The 18,101-nt window shown below is 45.2% G+C and overlaps 1 protein-coding gene across 1 annotated transcript; it reads left to right on the top strand.

Annotated features, from left to right (window-relative positions):
• The first annotated feature begins 2,589 nt into the window (after positions 1 to 2,589).
• Positions 2,590 to 14,449, top strand: LOC136467856 (uncharacterized). Its single transcript, XM_066466653.1, has 20 exons — positions 2,590 to 2,953; positions 3,745 to 4,056; positions 5,426 to 5,614; positions 5,743 to 5,826; positions 7,975 to 8,034; positions 8,262 to 8,306; positions 8,377 to 8,576; positions 8,814 to 9,371; positions 9,717 to 9,837; positions 9,923 to 10,120; positions 10,230 to 10,319; positions 10,961 to 11,023; positions 11,269 to 11,343; positions 11,441 to 11,491; positions 11,725 to 11,802; positions 12,421 to 12,555; positions 12,942 to 13,049; positions 13,293 to 13,358; positions 13,590 to 13,697; positions 14,074 to 14,449. The coding sequence occupies exons 2-19, from the start codon at positions 3,754 to 3,756 to the stop codon at positions 13,656 to 13,658; spliced, it is 2,493 nt and encodes an 830-aa protein (XP_066322750.1). The 5' UTR covers positions 2,590 to 2,953; positions 3,745 to 3,753; the 3' UTR covers positions 13,659 to 13,697; positions 14,074 to 14,449.
• The last annotated feature ends 3,652 nt before the right edge of the window (positions 14,450 to 18,101 follow it).

Genomic DNA, 18,101 nt, shown 5'->3' with positions numbered 1-18,101 from the left:
CGTTCAGGACTGAGGTCCAGGTCCAGGCAACTGGTACGGTGACACCCAGGCATCAGGCCGTCCAATAACGTACGACGGTCCACAAGTGTCAACTGCCCGCCATGCCATGCGCCACCCAAAGGCGCAATGCACCAATGCTCCGCTCACAAGCCTCAGCTCTCAACGTCAGACCAGGAACCAGAAGTGTTCAGGGTGACAACACGGGTTTTGAAAAAAAAAATGGACAGAACGCGTGCCGGCATGTGCCCTCGGACTTTTTCGATGTTTCCGTTTCAGATTTCAACGTACTATTCTGGTTCAGGTTGACGTCCAAAAGTGCAGTTTGAGACCATAGCCGTCTTCAGGGGTAGTAGGTCGAACCGAGGGCCGGCCGAGCTCCAAGTGTAGTAAGGTCGCTGCAAGATCTAGAAGAAGGGGCCGTCAGTTCTGCAGGAGGAGTGAGACCAGGGGTGCGCGTAACGATTTCCTCCGCTCGCATCTCCGGTTAGGCGGGCTCGCAGCAGTGCAGGCCCGCGCATCACGCCCGGGCCCGCGCGGCGGCGACGGCGTGGGCCAAAGAAAACGAAAAGGCCACCACCACCATCCCAATTCAGGAGCCAGGAAACGACATCCGGGCCGCATCGCATCGCATCGCATCGCTGTCGCCCGCCGTCCATATGACCACGTGGCCCCGCCTGGCCTGATCATTCGTGCCATTTTTTATGTCCTCCCAAAGCACAGATGTGCCGTGCCGACTCGTGGTCGTATGGACGCACGCGGATCCTGCATGCAGCACGCGTACCGTTTGGAGGTGCAACATTCGCGTACTATCAGGAGCACGGATGTTCCTATACTCAGGCGATGTTTAGTTGGGTGAAATTTAGGAATTTGGTCACTGTAGCATTTTTATTTTTATTTAACAATTAGTATTTAATCATGAACTAATTAGGCTTAAAACATTCGTCTCGCGATTTCCAACCAAACTGTGCAATTAGTTTTTTTCGTCTATATTTAATGCTCCATACACGTATCGCAAGATTTGATGTGATGGCTACTATAACACTTTTTGAGAAAACTTTTTGGAACTAAACAAGACCTCATAAAAAAACAAATTACAGAATCTGTCGGTACTCTACGAGACGAATTTATTAAGCCTAATTAATCTGTCACTAGCGCATGTTTGCTGTAGCACTACATTGTTAAATCATGGACTAATTAGACTTAAAAGCTTCATCTTGCAAATTAGTCGTAAGATGTGTAATTAGTTTTGTAATTAGTCTATATTTAATACTCTATGCATGTGTCAAACATCTGATGAGACAACGACTAAAGTTTACTTGGAGAAACCATATACCCTCTAACTGTCAGAGTAACGGCTCTGACAAGTTCCTGGATGGATCCAGCTTCTGGACGTAGGGTAATGGCTCTGTACAGCTGGTTTCCAAACCTTGCCAGAGTGTGTAGGATTTCTGGCTGGCCTTCAGCCTGCGGCTTATACGATCGTATATGATCATGGATTATAAGCTAAAATAATATTTTTTCTCTCATATTAAACTAGTCAGCAGGAAATAACTCATGATCAATTTACGCCGAAACAAACGGGCTGCTTGTATTCATAAACGGCAGCCTTAATTAGGTCAAAACGCAAAAGCTCGATTTGACGTATCCCTGAATCCTTGGTTTGGCTACAGTCAACCCCCCATTTTAGTGAAAAATAGTGACAACGACGACCGCTTTGATTTCTGCCTACTCCATCTCATTGGTCGATCGATCTTCACTTGGACTAGTATGATGGATCGCTGTCTTAAAACAAATTCCTCGATGGATTGCACGGAACAGTACAGAGAAGATGAGTGTGGGTGTGGCGAACCGACGCGACCACTAATCTGAAACACAACCTGACATGCAATGGAGACTCGTCAATCCTCAGCTTCTGCTTTATAATTCTCTATGGACTAGAAAAAGAAATTATAGCCAATAGGTCCATACATAGAAACAGGAAAGAATCTTTTGAGCATAAGCATGCATATCCTGATATCCACAGGGCGTTTTCCAGTCTTCCCAAATCCAAAACACAGCTAATGCCATGCTCGGTAGGAGCAAGCAGCTGAAAACGACTGGAAAACCGATGCCGTATTATCTTAATCAAGCAATGAACAAAAGACAACAAAGTTGATTGCTGGATATTACTATCTTAATCAAGCAGTGAACAAATGACAGCAAAATTGATTGCTGGAACTAGACTAGTTGAACACTGCCTATACGTACGTCATTGGATTGGAAGCTCTTCCTGCGTATTTCTATCTCTATATATGCCTGGCTGAACAGGTAGCTAATAAAAAGCTAAAATAATTAGTCAATTATTCGGACCAAAATTCAACAAGATAGCAGTAAAAATTCCAGAGAGTATAAAAAAAACATCTGGTGCCTGCCTGGCAGCCGCCGTGTACGCCGTAGCCAAAGAAAACTGAAGAGGGGGACCCTGCTGGCTCCACCCAGAGCTGGCCACGCGTCGCAAGACGTGGCGTGGAGCGCAGATAGGCCAGGTCAACTCAAACTAGAACCCTGCTTCCTCATAGCTGGGCCCGCATACGAGACCACCCGAGTCCGGAGCCCACGCGCAGCGGCAGCAGATCGGGTCCCAGTTCCAGCAGAGTCCAACTCCGCCACGAAAAAACTCGCTTTCCAAATCTCTCTCTCTCTTTTGTCCAAACTCACCCAAATCGCATCGCTTAAATCTGCGCGATTCATAACGAATCGCCATAGTTAATCGAAGCATTAAACGAGGGGGAAAAAAAGAAGGAGAAGAAGAAAAAAAAAGGAGGACAGGGAGAGAGAGGGAGGCGGAGGCCATCCCATTCGCCGGCTGGTCCTGATCCTTGTCCGGGTCTATTTGGGCGGCGCCGCACGCAGCAGGAGGAAGAGATCAGCGCGGGGCGAGGCGTCAAACCCATCTCCGCCGCGGGAATCACTGGTGAGCGATTTGTTCTCGGTGGGTTTTGCCGATTTTTTCCCCCGGTGGCCTAGGTCTGATTCCTGCTTCCCCGGCCGCCGCTGCTAATTTTTGGAGGCATCTGGTGGGTTGGAGTGGGCGGATTTCCCTCCCCGTTTGAACACTGGATTGATGAATTTTGGAGTAGTCAACTAGCAATTCTGGCCGATTATTTCGACCTCCATGCGTGTGAAACTGTGAATAGGCTCTTCAGTTCTCCACCAGGCACCAGAGAGCTGGTCCCTGTCACTCCGCGAGCGGGGAATCTAATAGTACTATAGGATTATGTGCTTCTGTTTGATTTGTTGTTACTTTTGAGATTCCGCCATCGCTCTTGGGTGATCCTCTCAGAAAAGTGGGATGTGTTCTCAGTGGGGAGCCTTTTTAGTTTTGCAAAGTACATGCAGTTGGTTGTTAGGTGGCTTTATGGCTGCATATTAGATTGAGACATAGCTTGTTTCATGCTGTTCCGTTACCGGTTAGCTGCCATGTTTTGCTGTTTTTTAGTAGAAGTGAACATCTAAAGGTTCTGTGGATGGCAGGAGTTTTATATGATTGGAATTAGGTGATCCTAAGCTGACACTGATAGCATGGCTTATCAGTTTGCTTGTTGGATAGATGCTATAACTGGACCATGAACGTGACCTTGGAATTATTTCTTGCTAGTTCTTCATATTTCCTGATGCCATGTGATGACTAATGAATAATGACTAATTTCTGCTTTCTCGGTCACACCACTGAAATGGCAATCTTCGTGCTTGCATGATTACCAGGCATTTAGGATGGTGGACAAGAATGATGGGTCAGAGGGTCTTAAATTCAACACGTCAAACCTCTTTCAAACAACCGAAGAGGTTGCAAGAGCGTTTATTGCTGCGGCTTCAGCTGCCACTGCACAGTCTGCACGACCATCTGTAGTGTATTCATCCAAAGATGAGAGTGGCAGCCCAGTGCAGAAGCTTCAGCAGCAATTTTCGAAAATCATGAAAGGGTTTTCGTCCTCACCAGACCTGTCAGGAACTTACAATCCAGAAGTGCTTACAACGCAAAAGCGGCAGTGGTCGAGGTACCAGCTGAAGTCATTGGTGTGTATCTCACTCTACCTATGTGGCATTCATTGTCTGTTTGTTGTTGTACACACTATGCAAAATAACTAAGTTTACTAGTCAGAGCTGTAAGTTGGGATTGATTGATGTGAACCCCCTGTTCTCTCTTACAATCACACAAGTTTGCACTATATTGATCTTATAGCTTCACACTACAAGCTTACACACCTCACTTGATCTTCACAACCAAGCTATGCTATCACACATGCACACTAGCTTACTAGACACCATACACTAGCTTCATGTTCAGAACCAAGCTCTCTCCTCTCTATATCTCAAACTCTCTCCTACACGGGAGTTTTCCTGTGTTAGCAACCCCAACTGCCAACCCCTAATTCATAAGCAGAACACGAGTGTAACATATCTGAGGTTCAAATTACAACCTTTAGAAGAATGGAATTCGAAGCAAGCATGGGGATTAGATCAGGATCAGAGATACATCACGAAGAAGCTTCTGGTAGAAGGAAGAGAGTGAGGCAGGAGGAGGAAGAACATAGCTAGAGAGGATACAGATGTTCTCTGTATATGCCTCTAAAATTTTGAACTGTTCATTGAAAGCTCCATCACTGCTGCTGTCGTGACTCTCCATGAGAGTTGAAGTGGTAACTTTTGCTTTGAAATTGATCAATTGCTGCAGGACAGGAAGTCTCTCTCGTGGAAATGTTCTGTAGGATAGGTTTGGGTAGAATCTGTACATGTTTACATGACCTTGCGCCATATCCTGTCCCTTTTGTAGGACTTTCAAGGGCGGATGGTTACTACAGTACTGCTACAGCAACCGACCTAATAGTACACAGCTCACATTACTTCTAATAATTGTAACCCAGCTGTTACAGTTATTACTTATTAGAAGTAAAAGTTAATTTGCTCTATTTTTCACCCCAGCGGTTTGCTTGTTGCTTCCTGCAGTGGTAACTTCAAGTTGACCAACTCAACTAGCTAGCACTAGAAATTTCAGAGCTGCTGTCTTCATGTAGCTCTCTCATGATCCAGGAACCATCTAGGCCTATAGCATGTCTAACACTAATATGCCTATGTGACAAGATTACTCCTAACAGCCCTGCTGTTCTATTTGCTAGGAAAGAGTGAAACATGGTTAACTAGACCCCAGTTTGATATTAGTTTTTTTAAATGATCTGGAAATTGGAGTTTGTTCATTCTCTCTTACTATCATAGCGCTTAAACTTTGCATTAACTATAGGGATGCTATTTTCTTTACTCTCTTACTCTCACTGAGTTCATATGTGATAATTACAGTTGCATGACGGCATGACACGATAGTTAGTGCTTGAATGTCTATGTTGTTGTGGTTGGTGTACATACCTCTCAAAGTTGTTTCTTGGAACAGGGTGATAGGTGCATCAGAGAACCATCACATCTGTTTGAGAGCATAGTGATTGTTGGGCTTCCACCTCACGCAGATATCCAGGAGCTGGAAAACATTGCACTAGGGAGAAATGATGAAGATGGAAAGAGATCAAGAAATTTATTTAGCAATAGTCACCAAGTTCACGCAATATCAAATTTGGAACCACAGGTTAGCATTCATCTTACCTACTGTTTCATGTTGTCTGATCTAATGAGTAATACATTGTGGCAGGGACCTGCATACCATTGTTTATCAAAAAATAAATCCTTGTGTTGATTTTATTTGTTTTCCCATAGGTTCTTTTTGCATACCCTCCAGAGAAGCCTCTTCCACTCAATTACAAGGATACCCTCTCTTTCTGCCTTCCCGGAGGTGTACAGGTCTGCATTAACTTTAGTCTTGATTTGTGATAAAGAGTTTAATCAGTATTCAGGTCTTCCTTTCTTGTTCTTGGAACACATGGTTTCTTACCACCTAGTACTATTTGCATTTATCCATCATTATGCATTGGGCTGTACACCCACCCCGAGTATTCAGGCCAGTTGTAGATTCCCTAAAAAGGGAGCTTAACAGAATGGGGTGAAAAAGAAAAGTTTGAGGGGACACTAGGCAACACAGGCGGTGACCAGCGTGCCGCCACCCACCCAACTGCCCTTCCTTCTCTTGTGTCACCCTTGCCCGAGGGAGCCGCTGAAGGTCCGCGAGGATGGTGGTGGCGGGGTCTTCACAGCTGGGCGTTCGTTGGGGAGCGCTTGCCCCCACCCCAGTGATCTGGAAGGCGGCAGTGGCATGGTGGGCCACATCCTCTCTGGGGAAGGGTGGATCCGGTGAGCCGGCGTCCGGACCCATCCGTTTCTTCGGCCTCAGCGGCGGCGGCATCAACATGGGCGGCGCAGTTGAGTGTGCTGCGGTGGTTTTGTGGCCGCGGTTGTGGCGGTCACCGGTATGGCTGGTGCTGTGGTGCATGGCCATGATGTGGGTGACGGACACATCAGTGGCGGCTGGGGCGATGTGGAGAGTTCACCGGCAAAGGTGCCTGCTCGTGGTGGCGCAGTGGCGACAAAGGGAGCCGCACGTGAGGTCGTGGTGGCGTTGCGGTTGGCAGTGTGTGGTGCTACGGTGTTGGCTTCCATGCTTGTTGGTTGCAACTTTTAGTGCGGTTACAGCGGTGTAATGGCAGCCGCATCACTGCTTGCTGTGTTGGTTGTTTGGTGGTGGTGGATTCCGTGGTTGGAGTCATTGCTGTGGCAGCAAGGCAGTGGTGGTGTCCAGGTTGGCGATGCTTGTGAGCACTGAGTTTCTCCCTTTGGGGTGTTGTCGAGGCACCACCATCCCCCTTGGGGCTTGTTTGGAAACATAGCAAACCCCTTCAATCCATACGTATTGGAACGGATCGAGTTTATACAAGCCCTTGGTGCTGTCCAGGTTTCTTGGGTGGGTGACGGTGGTGTCTTTCTTGGCGTTGTATTCCAGAGGCGTCACCTTTGTGGGGTCTCATTCCAGTCACCTTTCCACCTTGCCATCGGCGCCATCCACGGTGTCCGTGGTGCTTTTGGTTGTCCTGTCGACAGTGGGTTTGTGCGGGAGAGAAGTGGATCCTTATTCTCTCTCGCCCTCCCCCTCTGCACTCCTTGGCGAGCTGGCATCCGGGAGTCCATGTTGTGGTTTGTGGCTTGGCATTGTTGGAAACGTGTGGGGCGCTTGCGGCTCATTCGTTTTTGCCTAGCGGCGGACGGTCATGCAGAGCGGCGTCCAGTTCAGTGCTAGGCTGCTTTCCTGCGGTTGGAAATGTAGTGGATGGTGCAGTTGCCTGCATGCGACATGCTGTTTGTTGTTTGGTTGCGTTTTTTTTTTCTTTTTAGTTGCCTGATTATGGTCTCTCAGGGCCATGCTATTATATTTTCTTCTTCTGTATCAATAGAAACACACACATCGGGTGTTGTTCGTTAAATAAAGATTATGCATTGGGCTCTTGGATCTTTGATACAGCTTCCGTTTCTCCTGTATTATATCCTGCATGGATTTCGTAGCAGTTTGTACTTCATGTTTCTCATGGCCTACAAGTTGAGTGATTCCCCGGACCAAATTAATGTAGCATACCTACATTATTGGTGTTCCCTCCAAACAGTTTGTTTCAGTTAATATTATTAGAATTTACCATCTGGTTAAGGTTATCATATGTAAGGCAAGGAGTGACATAATAGCAGTCGTCCACATAATATTGCAATTCTATATAGAAATGCGAAAACTTCTTGAGGATATAAAGGTTGATCAATGAGCATAAACGTGCTTATGGTGTTTTCCAATAGTTATTGAACACGATAGATGGGATCATGCCTTCAGGCGTTCTTTTTTTGTACGAAGTAGCTATTGGCAGTGTATTGCTATATGCTATCAGTATCAGACTAAGCCGTAGGAGGAACTAGTCAAGTCAAGAGTCTGTTTAGTTTCCTGTCTAACATGTTTTCAATTTTACCATTCTTGTTAAGCTATTGGACAATTTACCGATGTTTATATTTGTCTACTAGGTTCATGCTGTCGAACGTACTCCTTCATTCAGTGAGCTGAATGAAATTCTCCTGGGACAGGTGACTGTACTCCGCTATGTCTGTGACTTTGATTTGCTTCAATCAGTAGATATCTCTTTAGCTGACAAATTCATTATTTACTTCTGAGACCATAGTAATTCAAAAGCTCAGTTGATTTACTTCCTCTGCCATAGAACTCATCTCATTAGTTCTACCTGCAGGAAGCCATCATCTGGTCTTTTTTTGTGTGCAAGTCTTATAATCTTTATTATTATTATCCATTTCAGGAACAGCTTAAAGAAAGCAACCAATCATTTGTGTTCCGCCTACAGGTATACATATACATCTTTCTCTACTGCATCCTTTTGCTGTACCAGGTGGCTTATGATTGAAAGATTGCAGGTCGCTGATAACTCTGCATTATATGGATGCTGTGTGCTGGTTGAAGAGATCGTACAGAGACCATCAAAGTTGGTATCGATGCTCATGAATGACAAACCCGTCTTTCCACGCCGGAGTCGATACGTGATAACTACGCCCCGGTGTTATTGCATCCTGTCCAGGCTTCCGTTCTTTGAACTGCATTTTGGGGTGTTGCAGAGGTACTTTTTTTTTGTGAAATCATCATATTGCTATCTTATTGACTTACCGTATTCATTGTATCTGAATTCTGACACCTATACAAACATCTAATTTGTGTTTATATTTAGCTTTAGGCTAGTGTGCAGTGCACTGACAGCTGACGCTTGTAATTTCTTTTAGTTGCATAGAGTTGTGTGCTAATCCTGGAAGTTTTGATGCTACCAGTCTCACTATCGATATACTATTTTCTTATGCAGTATTCTTATGGAAGAACGTCTCGAGTGGCTCACAGATGGTGTTAGCATGCTAACTTCCTTATCGCTTGAGGAATCCTGTGAGAATGATATCTGTGAAGGAACTGAAGTTACAGCACAGAAACAGTATTTAGATAGTAACACAACTGATGTGGATAAATCATCTGAATCTAGCATGGGAGTTTCATCAAAGGAGCTGTCTGACACTGACAGCAGTTCTGGTTGTAGAGAGAACCAGCTTGACTTTGTTTCTAAAGAACAACAGCAAAATAGTTCTTGTGATAAAGAGCAGAGTGATCTTAAAAGAGAGATTGTCACTTGTTGTGGTGTTTCTGAAGTGTCTGATCATTTTGTTCCTGAAGATACATCATCTGGTCAATCTGGAGTTAAGCATCATGAACTTGATTCTGCATCAGGTATCCAGGATGAATCTGGTGCAAAGAACTGTGATGATTCTCCGAAGGGAAATGTGGATGATGAGGAGCTTGATCTCTTCATTACTGATACTATTTTACCACTTATGCGATCTCGCCTTTGTGAAGATTGTGAATCATCTCCAAGGTATGATGTGCCCACAAATCAGTCCTAGTATGTTATCACTGTATGAGTTTATTTGTTCACTCATGTTTGTGAGAAATGCTTTTCCTTTTTCCTCACTTTAGTACTCGGTGTTCTGCCAACGCTGAACTCACCCCCCCCCCCGACGTTGAATATTAGTGAAGGTTGACATAGATTTATTGTGCTGCTTCTTGAATTCTAAATCTGATTGAAATCATCCTTTTACTTTATTACTTTTGATGTTGGCTGTTGACCATAGCTAAAAACAATCATCATTTGTAATGCTTAGTGTACATGATCACCAATGCCTGATTAGAGTCACAAAATAGTTACCATCTTCTGCTGCAGTTCACAGGGTTCTCCTTCTGAAGGCAGAAATTTCGACACCCAGGAATCGGATTCAGAGGAGCCATCTTCCATTGGTGATGGAGACTTAGTTAGACACAACAACATACTGCAGTGGGCCAAGGTTTATGCATGAACTCAGGCACAACTGCTTCATTTTCCTTGTTTTGTGTCCTTGTTTTGTTTGTTAACTTAAATGTTTTATCCAGGCAAAAAAATATGGTTCTTTGCAAGTTGTCTGTCAATATTACCAGTTACAGTGTCCTGCTAGGGGTTCATCACTTACTTTTCATCCCTTGGAGCATTTGCATCCTTTGAGTTTTCACCGGCCAGGTGAAACAGTTCTTCACATTGCTGGTTCTACTATTGAGCTTAGGTCACGTGATACAAGCTTAGAGGTTGCTGAGGTATGTTGATGCATGGCCACATTATGAGGATTGGACTGTGATGAAGCTATGACATATAGCGTCTTGAAATATAAGACTAGTATGCCTTAATGTCACATCCATTTTCTAGATGCGGAATTCACTCTTTGCTGAGGAGGAATCGACTGCTTTATCCACATGGGCGGTGGCATCCATTTGTGGATGCCTAAGGTTGGAACATGTAAGTATCGTATTATTCTAAGATGATATAATTCTTTTTTAGAAACTCATTAGTTGTTTTATCGCTCTTGCTTGATACTCTTGTTAGAAGGAAAACATCATCTTTCAAATGTACAGGTGTTCATGTCCAGTAAATCAACATTGTCCTTTTTTAAGTTTTGGATATATGATGCAAATCATTTGCAACATATTTGCATTTTTTATTTGATGTACACGTCTGTAAAAATGGACTTCACAACAATACATTGACAATCACATTAGCTGCATCAGTTTTTGTTTGTTGTGTTCTAAGAGCAAGCTAGTAACCTTGTTACTACATAACCTTTTTCTTTTTTGCTCTTTTGATTGATGTAACATGGAGCATTTCCAATTGACTGATGTATATCTGTAGCACGCAGGTTGTGTAATGCCTTTTTCTTCGCATTATCTTCTGTTCCTTTGTAGCAATTCTGCATTAAAAATATGTAGTAGTACCTTGTACAGGATCATTGTGTCTTCTTTTTTTTCTTTTTGAAATGTGATCTGTGATCTAGCCTTCTTCATTGTTGGGCATGTGCTTTATCTGTTTCAGAACAAAAAAAAGCAGATTATATAAAGGTACATTACATTGTTGTACAATTTCTGAAACAATAGTTTTGGCAGGTTATGACACTTTTTGCTGCCGCACTCCTGGAGAAACAGATTGTTATTGTCTGTTCTAATCTGGTATGGTTCCAAGCCTAATCAATTTGGCATTTTTTAAGCATTCAATTTCGTTTTCTTCTGGTTTGTCTGCTTGTTCAGTTTCGTTTTCATTTATTATTGTCCCTTCATGAGTCTATCTATAAAAAGAGGAATATTAGGAAGAAAAACATCCTGAAAATCATATAGTTTTGAAGATTTTTGTTGTGTCTGCTGATGAAACCATTGAAAATAGGCACTAACATTCTCAAGCAATTTCTTATGGTCAGGGAATGTTATCGGCTTCAGTTTTGTCCATCTTACCTCTAATACGACCGTATCGGTGGCATAGTCTCCTCACGACGGTACTTCTATTTTTTTTGTGTTTTGTCAAATTTGGCCTTCATGTCAGGTATATAATTACTATTGATTCATGTATTCTGTTCCATCAATGATTTCCAGGTTTTGCCTAATGACATGATGGATTTTCTGGATGCCCCAGTTCCATACATAGTGAGTTCCTGATCTTGTTGACATTATTTGCTTTGAACAATGTGCCAATGTGGTGTGTGCCTGTGTTTTTGAGTGGGGGGGGGGGGGGGGGGGGGGGTTGTGAGGATGGGAATTAGGGAGGGATATAAAATACTCCACATGTGAATGTGATTATGTTTTGTCTCATCATCTCTATTTCAATTGAGTTTATGTACATATCCCATGAAGAATTAACTGCTTGTTGTCATCTTTAGGTGGGTGTACAAAACAAGACATCTGATGTGCTCAACAGGCTACCAAATGCCGTGGTCATTGATGCCAACAGGAATCAGGTACATAGACTCATTGCCATGTCACTTTCTGGAGTTCAATCATCTGCGCGACTGCAGATAGGTTTTAGTTATTGTACTGCCTCCGTCCCATCTCGTATTTTGAGAAGTCAATCAATCTCAACTTTGACTAGGTTTATAAAAAATAGTATCAATATTTTCTATCTCTAAATAACTTTATGAGAATATATGACATGATTAATCTATTGATGTTTTATCTTGTATCACAGATATTAGTATTTTTTGGTATATATATTTGGTCAAAATTAAGATTATTTGACTCCTCGGAATGCGAGATGGAAGATTTATCTTGGGACGCAGGGAGGAAATGGTTAGAAGAAATAGGTCTAACTCTGTGGACTTTGTACTGATACTGAATTTGTAGGCTGGGATTGGCAGTATTCTTAAGTTTCTCTAATTGTTGAAATAAACTTTTATTATTCAAAATGATGTATACTAACAGTTCTGGTGCATAAAATTTCTGAGTAGCACTTTAACTCATGTTCTCCGAATCCTCATTCTGTTCTCAGCCATTTAATTACCTTTTAAGAACGTTGCTGTAGCATGATTGATCACTGGATGCTAAGGGTTGCTGACACATGAATTCCTTGTGGTGTCCAGATTAAATCTTCTTCAGTTCCGCAACTACCACAGCATAGAGAGTTGCTTTCTGCCTTGCGCCCGTATCATTCAATACTTGTTGGCGAAAGTTATCTTGCAAGAAAACGTCCTGTTTACGAATGCACAGATGCCCAGGTTGTGTATTGGCTATCTACTAGTTCTTCATGATCTGTCCGATTTTCTCCCATCTTTTTTTTTCAAATGTACAGTGGCGTAATTTTCGATGATTATTATTTTGCTGCCTTAAGCTTTTTCTGAACTTCTCTGGGAGTGATTGAATGGACATATAAATTGTCTGCCTTATTTTTCCTTTCGTTTTGCTTTGACTTGCAAGTATAGGATCCATAAGCTTATGTCTATTACTTTCCAACAAAATTTAGAGTTAGTCAGGGCAGCCTGTTTTCATTGTAGTTATATAACATTTTGGGCCTGTAAAGCATTCTGTTCTTTTATACAGTCAAGACTCTAAAGTGTGTCTACTCTGTTTCTCTCTATATGTATCTAACCTTTTAAGCATGCAGGTGGAAGCGGCCAAAGGTTTCTTGGCGGTGCTTAGAGACTACCTTGACACACCATGCTCGAACTTGAGATCTCATACAATTACTAATGTGCAATCTAACAATGACAAGGTTTGTTCTCCTGCCTTTGCTGATATTTTGTCCGGATGATTTAGTTCTGTTTCTATATATATGCGAATTATTAGTATGAACTGAGGATAGTTTTTTTTGGTATGAACTGTTGATACCATACCACATTACAGTTTTTGTTGGATGTAAAAACTGTGATGTTGTATAGTATCACTAGGTATACTTTTTGGCATGCTTATACAATTGTCAGAATGCTGGTTGCTGACTCTATTTTTCTTTGCATAGGTTTCCTTACTTTTAAAAGAGAGCTTTATTGGTTCTTTCCCAATCCGGGATAGGCCTTTTATGAAGGTACTAAATTACATTCTTTCCTTTGCCTTTAAAGGAGTGTTTGGTTTGCATATTCATGTTAGTGACACCCAAGCAATAAAATATGTAAATAACATTGTCAATGCCAGGTGCTCTTTTCTTTTCTTGATTCAGCTGTAGGGATCAAATTTTGGCATGCTCAAACCATAGCTCTCTCTTGCCCTTATCCACTGTTCTGACTAATGTACATTGTGCTTTGTTTTTTGTTGACAGCTTTTTGTGGACACGCAGTTGTTCTCAGTACAGACAGACCTAGTTCTCTCCTTTTATCAGAAGGACTAAGTGTCTGACAGACTTGAATGTCTGTCTCATCTTGCCAAGGTGAGGACTAGTATATGCCTTTGTATTTTTTATCTATACTGTTAGATTTGTGATTTCTGGTACTGAATATTCCTTGGTAACCTGCTTCCAAAATAACAAAGTTACAAGTAGTCGCTGCTCGAAACTTGGTTACTGTACTTTCAAGTGTCCATGGGCACAGGGCTAGTACCGGGGGCTCATTGGTTTATAGCTTGATATTCTCCAGAAACACTGTTTCCTTGTTGTCAGATAGCTCAAAGAAAATCCCTGTGATATCCTTGCTGTCAGCTTTGGCGCATTTTTTCTGTTTAATCTTTAGTTAGCATTCTTTACTGGAGTTAAAGTTTTACTACATCCATGATCTAATCGAGTTGTGATATATCTATTTGCACTGCAGCCTTTAAATGTTGAGCTAAACTGTACATATCGGCTTAGAAAGAATGAGCTGCCGTCGTCACTTTGGCAGCGCAGTGTTTGTGTTAAGAGCTGGAAGGAGAAACCATATACTGTCAGGAAAAAATGGTAGATGTCAGGATCCAGTTATGGGTATTGAAGAAGAATGCCTATAGCTGTTGTGAGTTATAGTCTGGTGCGGTGATCCGCCATCTAAGGTTTTGTAGGCTGTAGTAGGTGCCCCAATAAGAAGCCTTCTATGGATTGTTCCTGCAATGCCTGTGCTGTAATGGAACCATGTCTGCGGCAAAATCTCGAGACTTGAATGTGTTATGCCAAGAATCCAAAAGTTATACCGTGCCAAAGCGCGGTTATCTCCAGCTGTAATTTAACGTGTGGTATTTTAATCAAAGCATACAGTGTCAAAGTGCACCTTGTATCAAAGCATACAGACTTGAATGTGTCACGATGATCTAAGCATGAAAGCATCAGCCTAATGATCCGATGTCACGAATCCGCAACGTGCAGGAAAGTGATCGGTATGGTGAATTTGCAGCCGTACTTTATGCAGCATTGCCATTCTTTCAGGCTTTCAGCTACTAGCCTACTCCTAGTCGTTAGTGTCGGCAAGGTACAGGCAAGGTGGCAGGCGGCCGCAGGGGCGCAGTGAATGTGCCTGCCACAAGTACCAGCACCACCATTCAACCCCAGCGGTCGTCACACTGCCCGTCTGTCTGCCCCTCTGCCCCTCCTCCTGCAGGCTGCAGTCTTTGTGACCGCCCCTTCCGGCTCAGCCGCTGCATCTGCCGCTGCCGCTGCCCGCTGAGCAGGGTCGCCATGCCCCAGACCGCGCTACAAAGCGAGAGGCATGGCACCGCTCTCGTCAGTCGTCACCCGTGTCCGTTTGTCAGTGTGTGTACCGTCCGCGTCCGGGCCAGTGCGATGGGGATCGATCGACTCGAGAAAGACCGCCGTGGCCGTGCCACACCTTGTGTGAGACTGACGCCTGACGAGCGCGACCTGCGCTTGGAAAGGCGCTGCCCTGCCCTGCCTGCCCGACATGACTGCCTCCTGACGCTACTGCCTGCGGCTCGCTCCCCTCTCACGGGCCAGACGTTGCCAGGGCCGTCGAACCCGGCGGAAGGCGACGAAGACCGCGGATCCTCTGTGGTAGGGACGTGGTGGACAGGTGGGCACGCACGTCGTCTAGCCACACCGCACCAACCAGCGTCGCGGCCGGCCGTTGCGAATCAGCTGCCTACTCTAGAGGGGATGAGGCCCCGTTGGCTTTACCCCATATTCGGCTTGTTTTTTAGTCAGAATAGTATTTTTCTCTCACAACAATTCAGCCAGAACAGTATTTTTCAGCCAGTTTCAGTCAAGATTTAGCAAGCCGAACGGGACCGATGGATCACGGTTTTTCTAGGTGTTAGTGTGAGTCCAGAGGGGATGATGGTTGCGCCGTGGTCCTTAGCCATAGGCCCTGGACCTCAAGCGGTAGCAGCTCAGGGTGTCTCCAACGTTAGGAGATCTAGATCTAAAATGAGTCTTTAACAGAATACTTATAGCCTTTAATAGAGTATCTATATAAAAAACTTATTTTGGGTGTCACGAGAGGTATAACTCAAATTTGCAGGCCTATTTGCAGAAAGAGTTCTCTCTTAGGTCTCGTTGTTAGAGAAGAAAAAAAATTGATATTAAACTCTTTTCCTGTAGCGATATCTGAACGTGAAATGGTTTTATATTTTGGGTAACGGGGTCGTTGGATACGGTGAGTCATAAGGCAACGCATACGCCCTGCTCCTGGGTTGCCGGCAAAGCCCGTTTGCTGACCTGGGTCATGGCCGCCTCCTGCCGACCGTCCCCCCACGGAGCAGGTTTTCCGCGGAAAAAGCGCTCCGCCGTGCGCGCCCACCGTGACACCATCGCCCCCCTCGCTCGTGCTGCGCTGCGCCAACTCATCCGCCACCGATCTCGCTTCCATGCACATTCGAGTGTTTCCAACAACGCTCCTTTTTTTCTGGTCGTGGATGCTGAAACGCTCGTGGATCCAGCCTCCACTCGTCAGGCTCAGGTGCGCGCGTGGTGTATCATGTATGGATGCACGCACGCCTTGGGCCTTGCCTTGCCGCCTTGGCATCTTTTCTTGGCCGGTGGCCGGGGTGGCGGTCCTTTGGTGCATCTGCTTGCTGAATGTATGCCCATCTTTTCTCCTTTCTCACCTTTGCATAGACTAGCACTGCGCACAACAGTGTTTGGAGCGGCGCTTTGTATCGCTGGATTGTAGCGCTCTGCAGTCTGTACGCGGCATCATCACAGGGGATCCCTGCCTCTCGCCCTCCCATTTGAGCACAGCTGAAGACGGTGCATTTCTTAACACGCCATAGCAAGGCAGGACTCCACTCCACACCTACGAGTACTACTGTATAGAGCTCCAGTGTACTAGCACAGTTAGAGTAGCATGTAAGGGGTGTTTATGGTGCCAAATGGGAGAACGAAACACGGCTAATCACGGGTCCAAACAGAAACACTCCCTAAAACGGCGTATTTTCGCTGATTCGAAATACTGGTGCTGTATCAGTTGCACACAAACATCCAGGCCTTGTTTAGTTCCCTTCAAAATTCCAAGTTTTTTCACTCTCTCTCCATCACATCAATTTTTAGCCGCTTGCATGGAGTATTAAATGTAGGTAAAAAAAATAACTAATTACACAGTTTAGTTGAAAATCACGAGATGAATCTTTTGAGCCTAGTTGGTCCACGATTGGACAATATTTGTCAAATAAGACGAAAATGGTACTATTTATCAGGTTGAAAAAACTTTCAATCTAAACGTAAACTTGGCCCCAGTGACATTGCATGTGGTGGGTTCAAAAAATTTCAGTCACATCGTCACCGGTATTGGTTTGGGTCGCTACCCCACCCACCACCACCAACCGCACTGAGCACAGAGGCTCTGGCGCCGCACTGACCGGCCGCGGCAGCTAGCAAAAGCGGACGGGAAATGGGAGCGTCTGCATGCGTCTCTGACCGCGCTGCCAGCGTCCGTCCAAGTATCCGTGCATGACAAGCAGCACACTTGCATGCCGCACACTGGCCGACGGCTGACCTGACCAGCCGGAAGCGTGCAGGAGTGCAGTGCATGCATGCGCGCGCGCGCGCAGGCAGCGGCAGCGAGTGGGCGGTCCTGATGTCTGATCCGTGCCTGCCCCTGCCTGCCGCACAGGCAGAGGCCAGAGGAGGCGTCAGCGAGGCGAGCGCTGCTGCTGGCCGGGCTCGGAGCGAGCCTGGCTCTGCCTGGCCGCCTGGGAGAGGAGAAGACGTACGAACGGCGAGTCGGCGACATGGGGCGCAGGCGTGCAGTCACTGAACGTATGCCATGCATCTGCTCTGCGAAACAGCCAGATGGGAAGGCCTGCGCCCCCATCTGATCTGACTGACCGCTTCTTTGACACGCCCCCATCATGCAAGGGAGAGGGAGAGAGGAAACGCCGCGAGGCAAGGCAACAGGCAAGGGCGCTGGGGGCCTCCAGACTTCACTCTCCTGACACGCGCACAGACACAGAGACACTCCCTCCCTGCTCTGCTCGCGTCGCTTCGTGAGGGGACAAAACATGTGCTCTGACTGTGAGCGAGCGAGTGATGCGCGCTGCAGCTTGCAGACTTGCAGTGCTGCCTCTGTGCGTGGCCTGGGCCCTGGGGTGATGCGGTTTTCCCACTCCCTTGCCTTGCTCGTTTCCAGGGTGAAGGGAAACCGAGGTCAAAGTGGGGGAAGGGCAGGGTTTGGACACGCACTCATTGTGGATCCGGTTCGTGGTTGCTCTGTGATTTTTTTGCATTGGCAGGAGCAGGAAGATGATTCTCTTCGGATGGGCAACGACTAGTGGCCCTTTTTGGCAGCATGATGCACTCAGGCATGCTTGAATCATACGGTGGCAGGCAGAACATGTGCTTCCAAGTTTCATCTGGGGGAAAAAATAGCATGTGCTTCCAAGTTTCATCTGGGAAAAAAAAATAGCATGAGCTTCCAAG

This window comes from Miscanthus floridulus, chromosome 7, assembly GCF_019320115.1.
Source record: "Miscanthus floridulus cultivar M001 chromosome 7, ASM1932011v1, whole genome shotgun sequence".
Taxonomy (NCBI): domain Eukaryota; kingdom Viridiplantae; phylum Streptophyta; class Magnoliopsida; order Poales; family Poaceae; genus Miscanthus; species Miscanthus floridulus.
The sequence above is the reverse complement of the archived record's forward strand: the minus strand, read 5'-3'. Positions and strand labels throughout refer to the sequence as shown.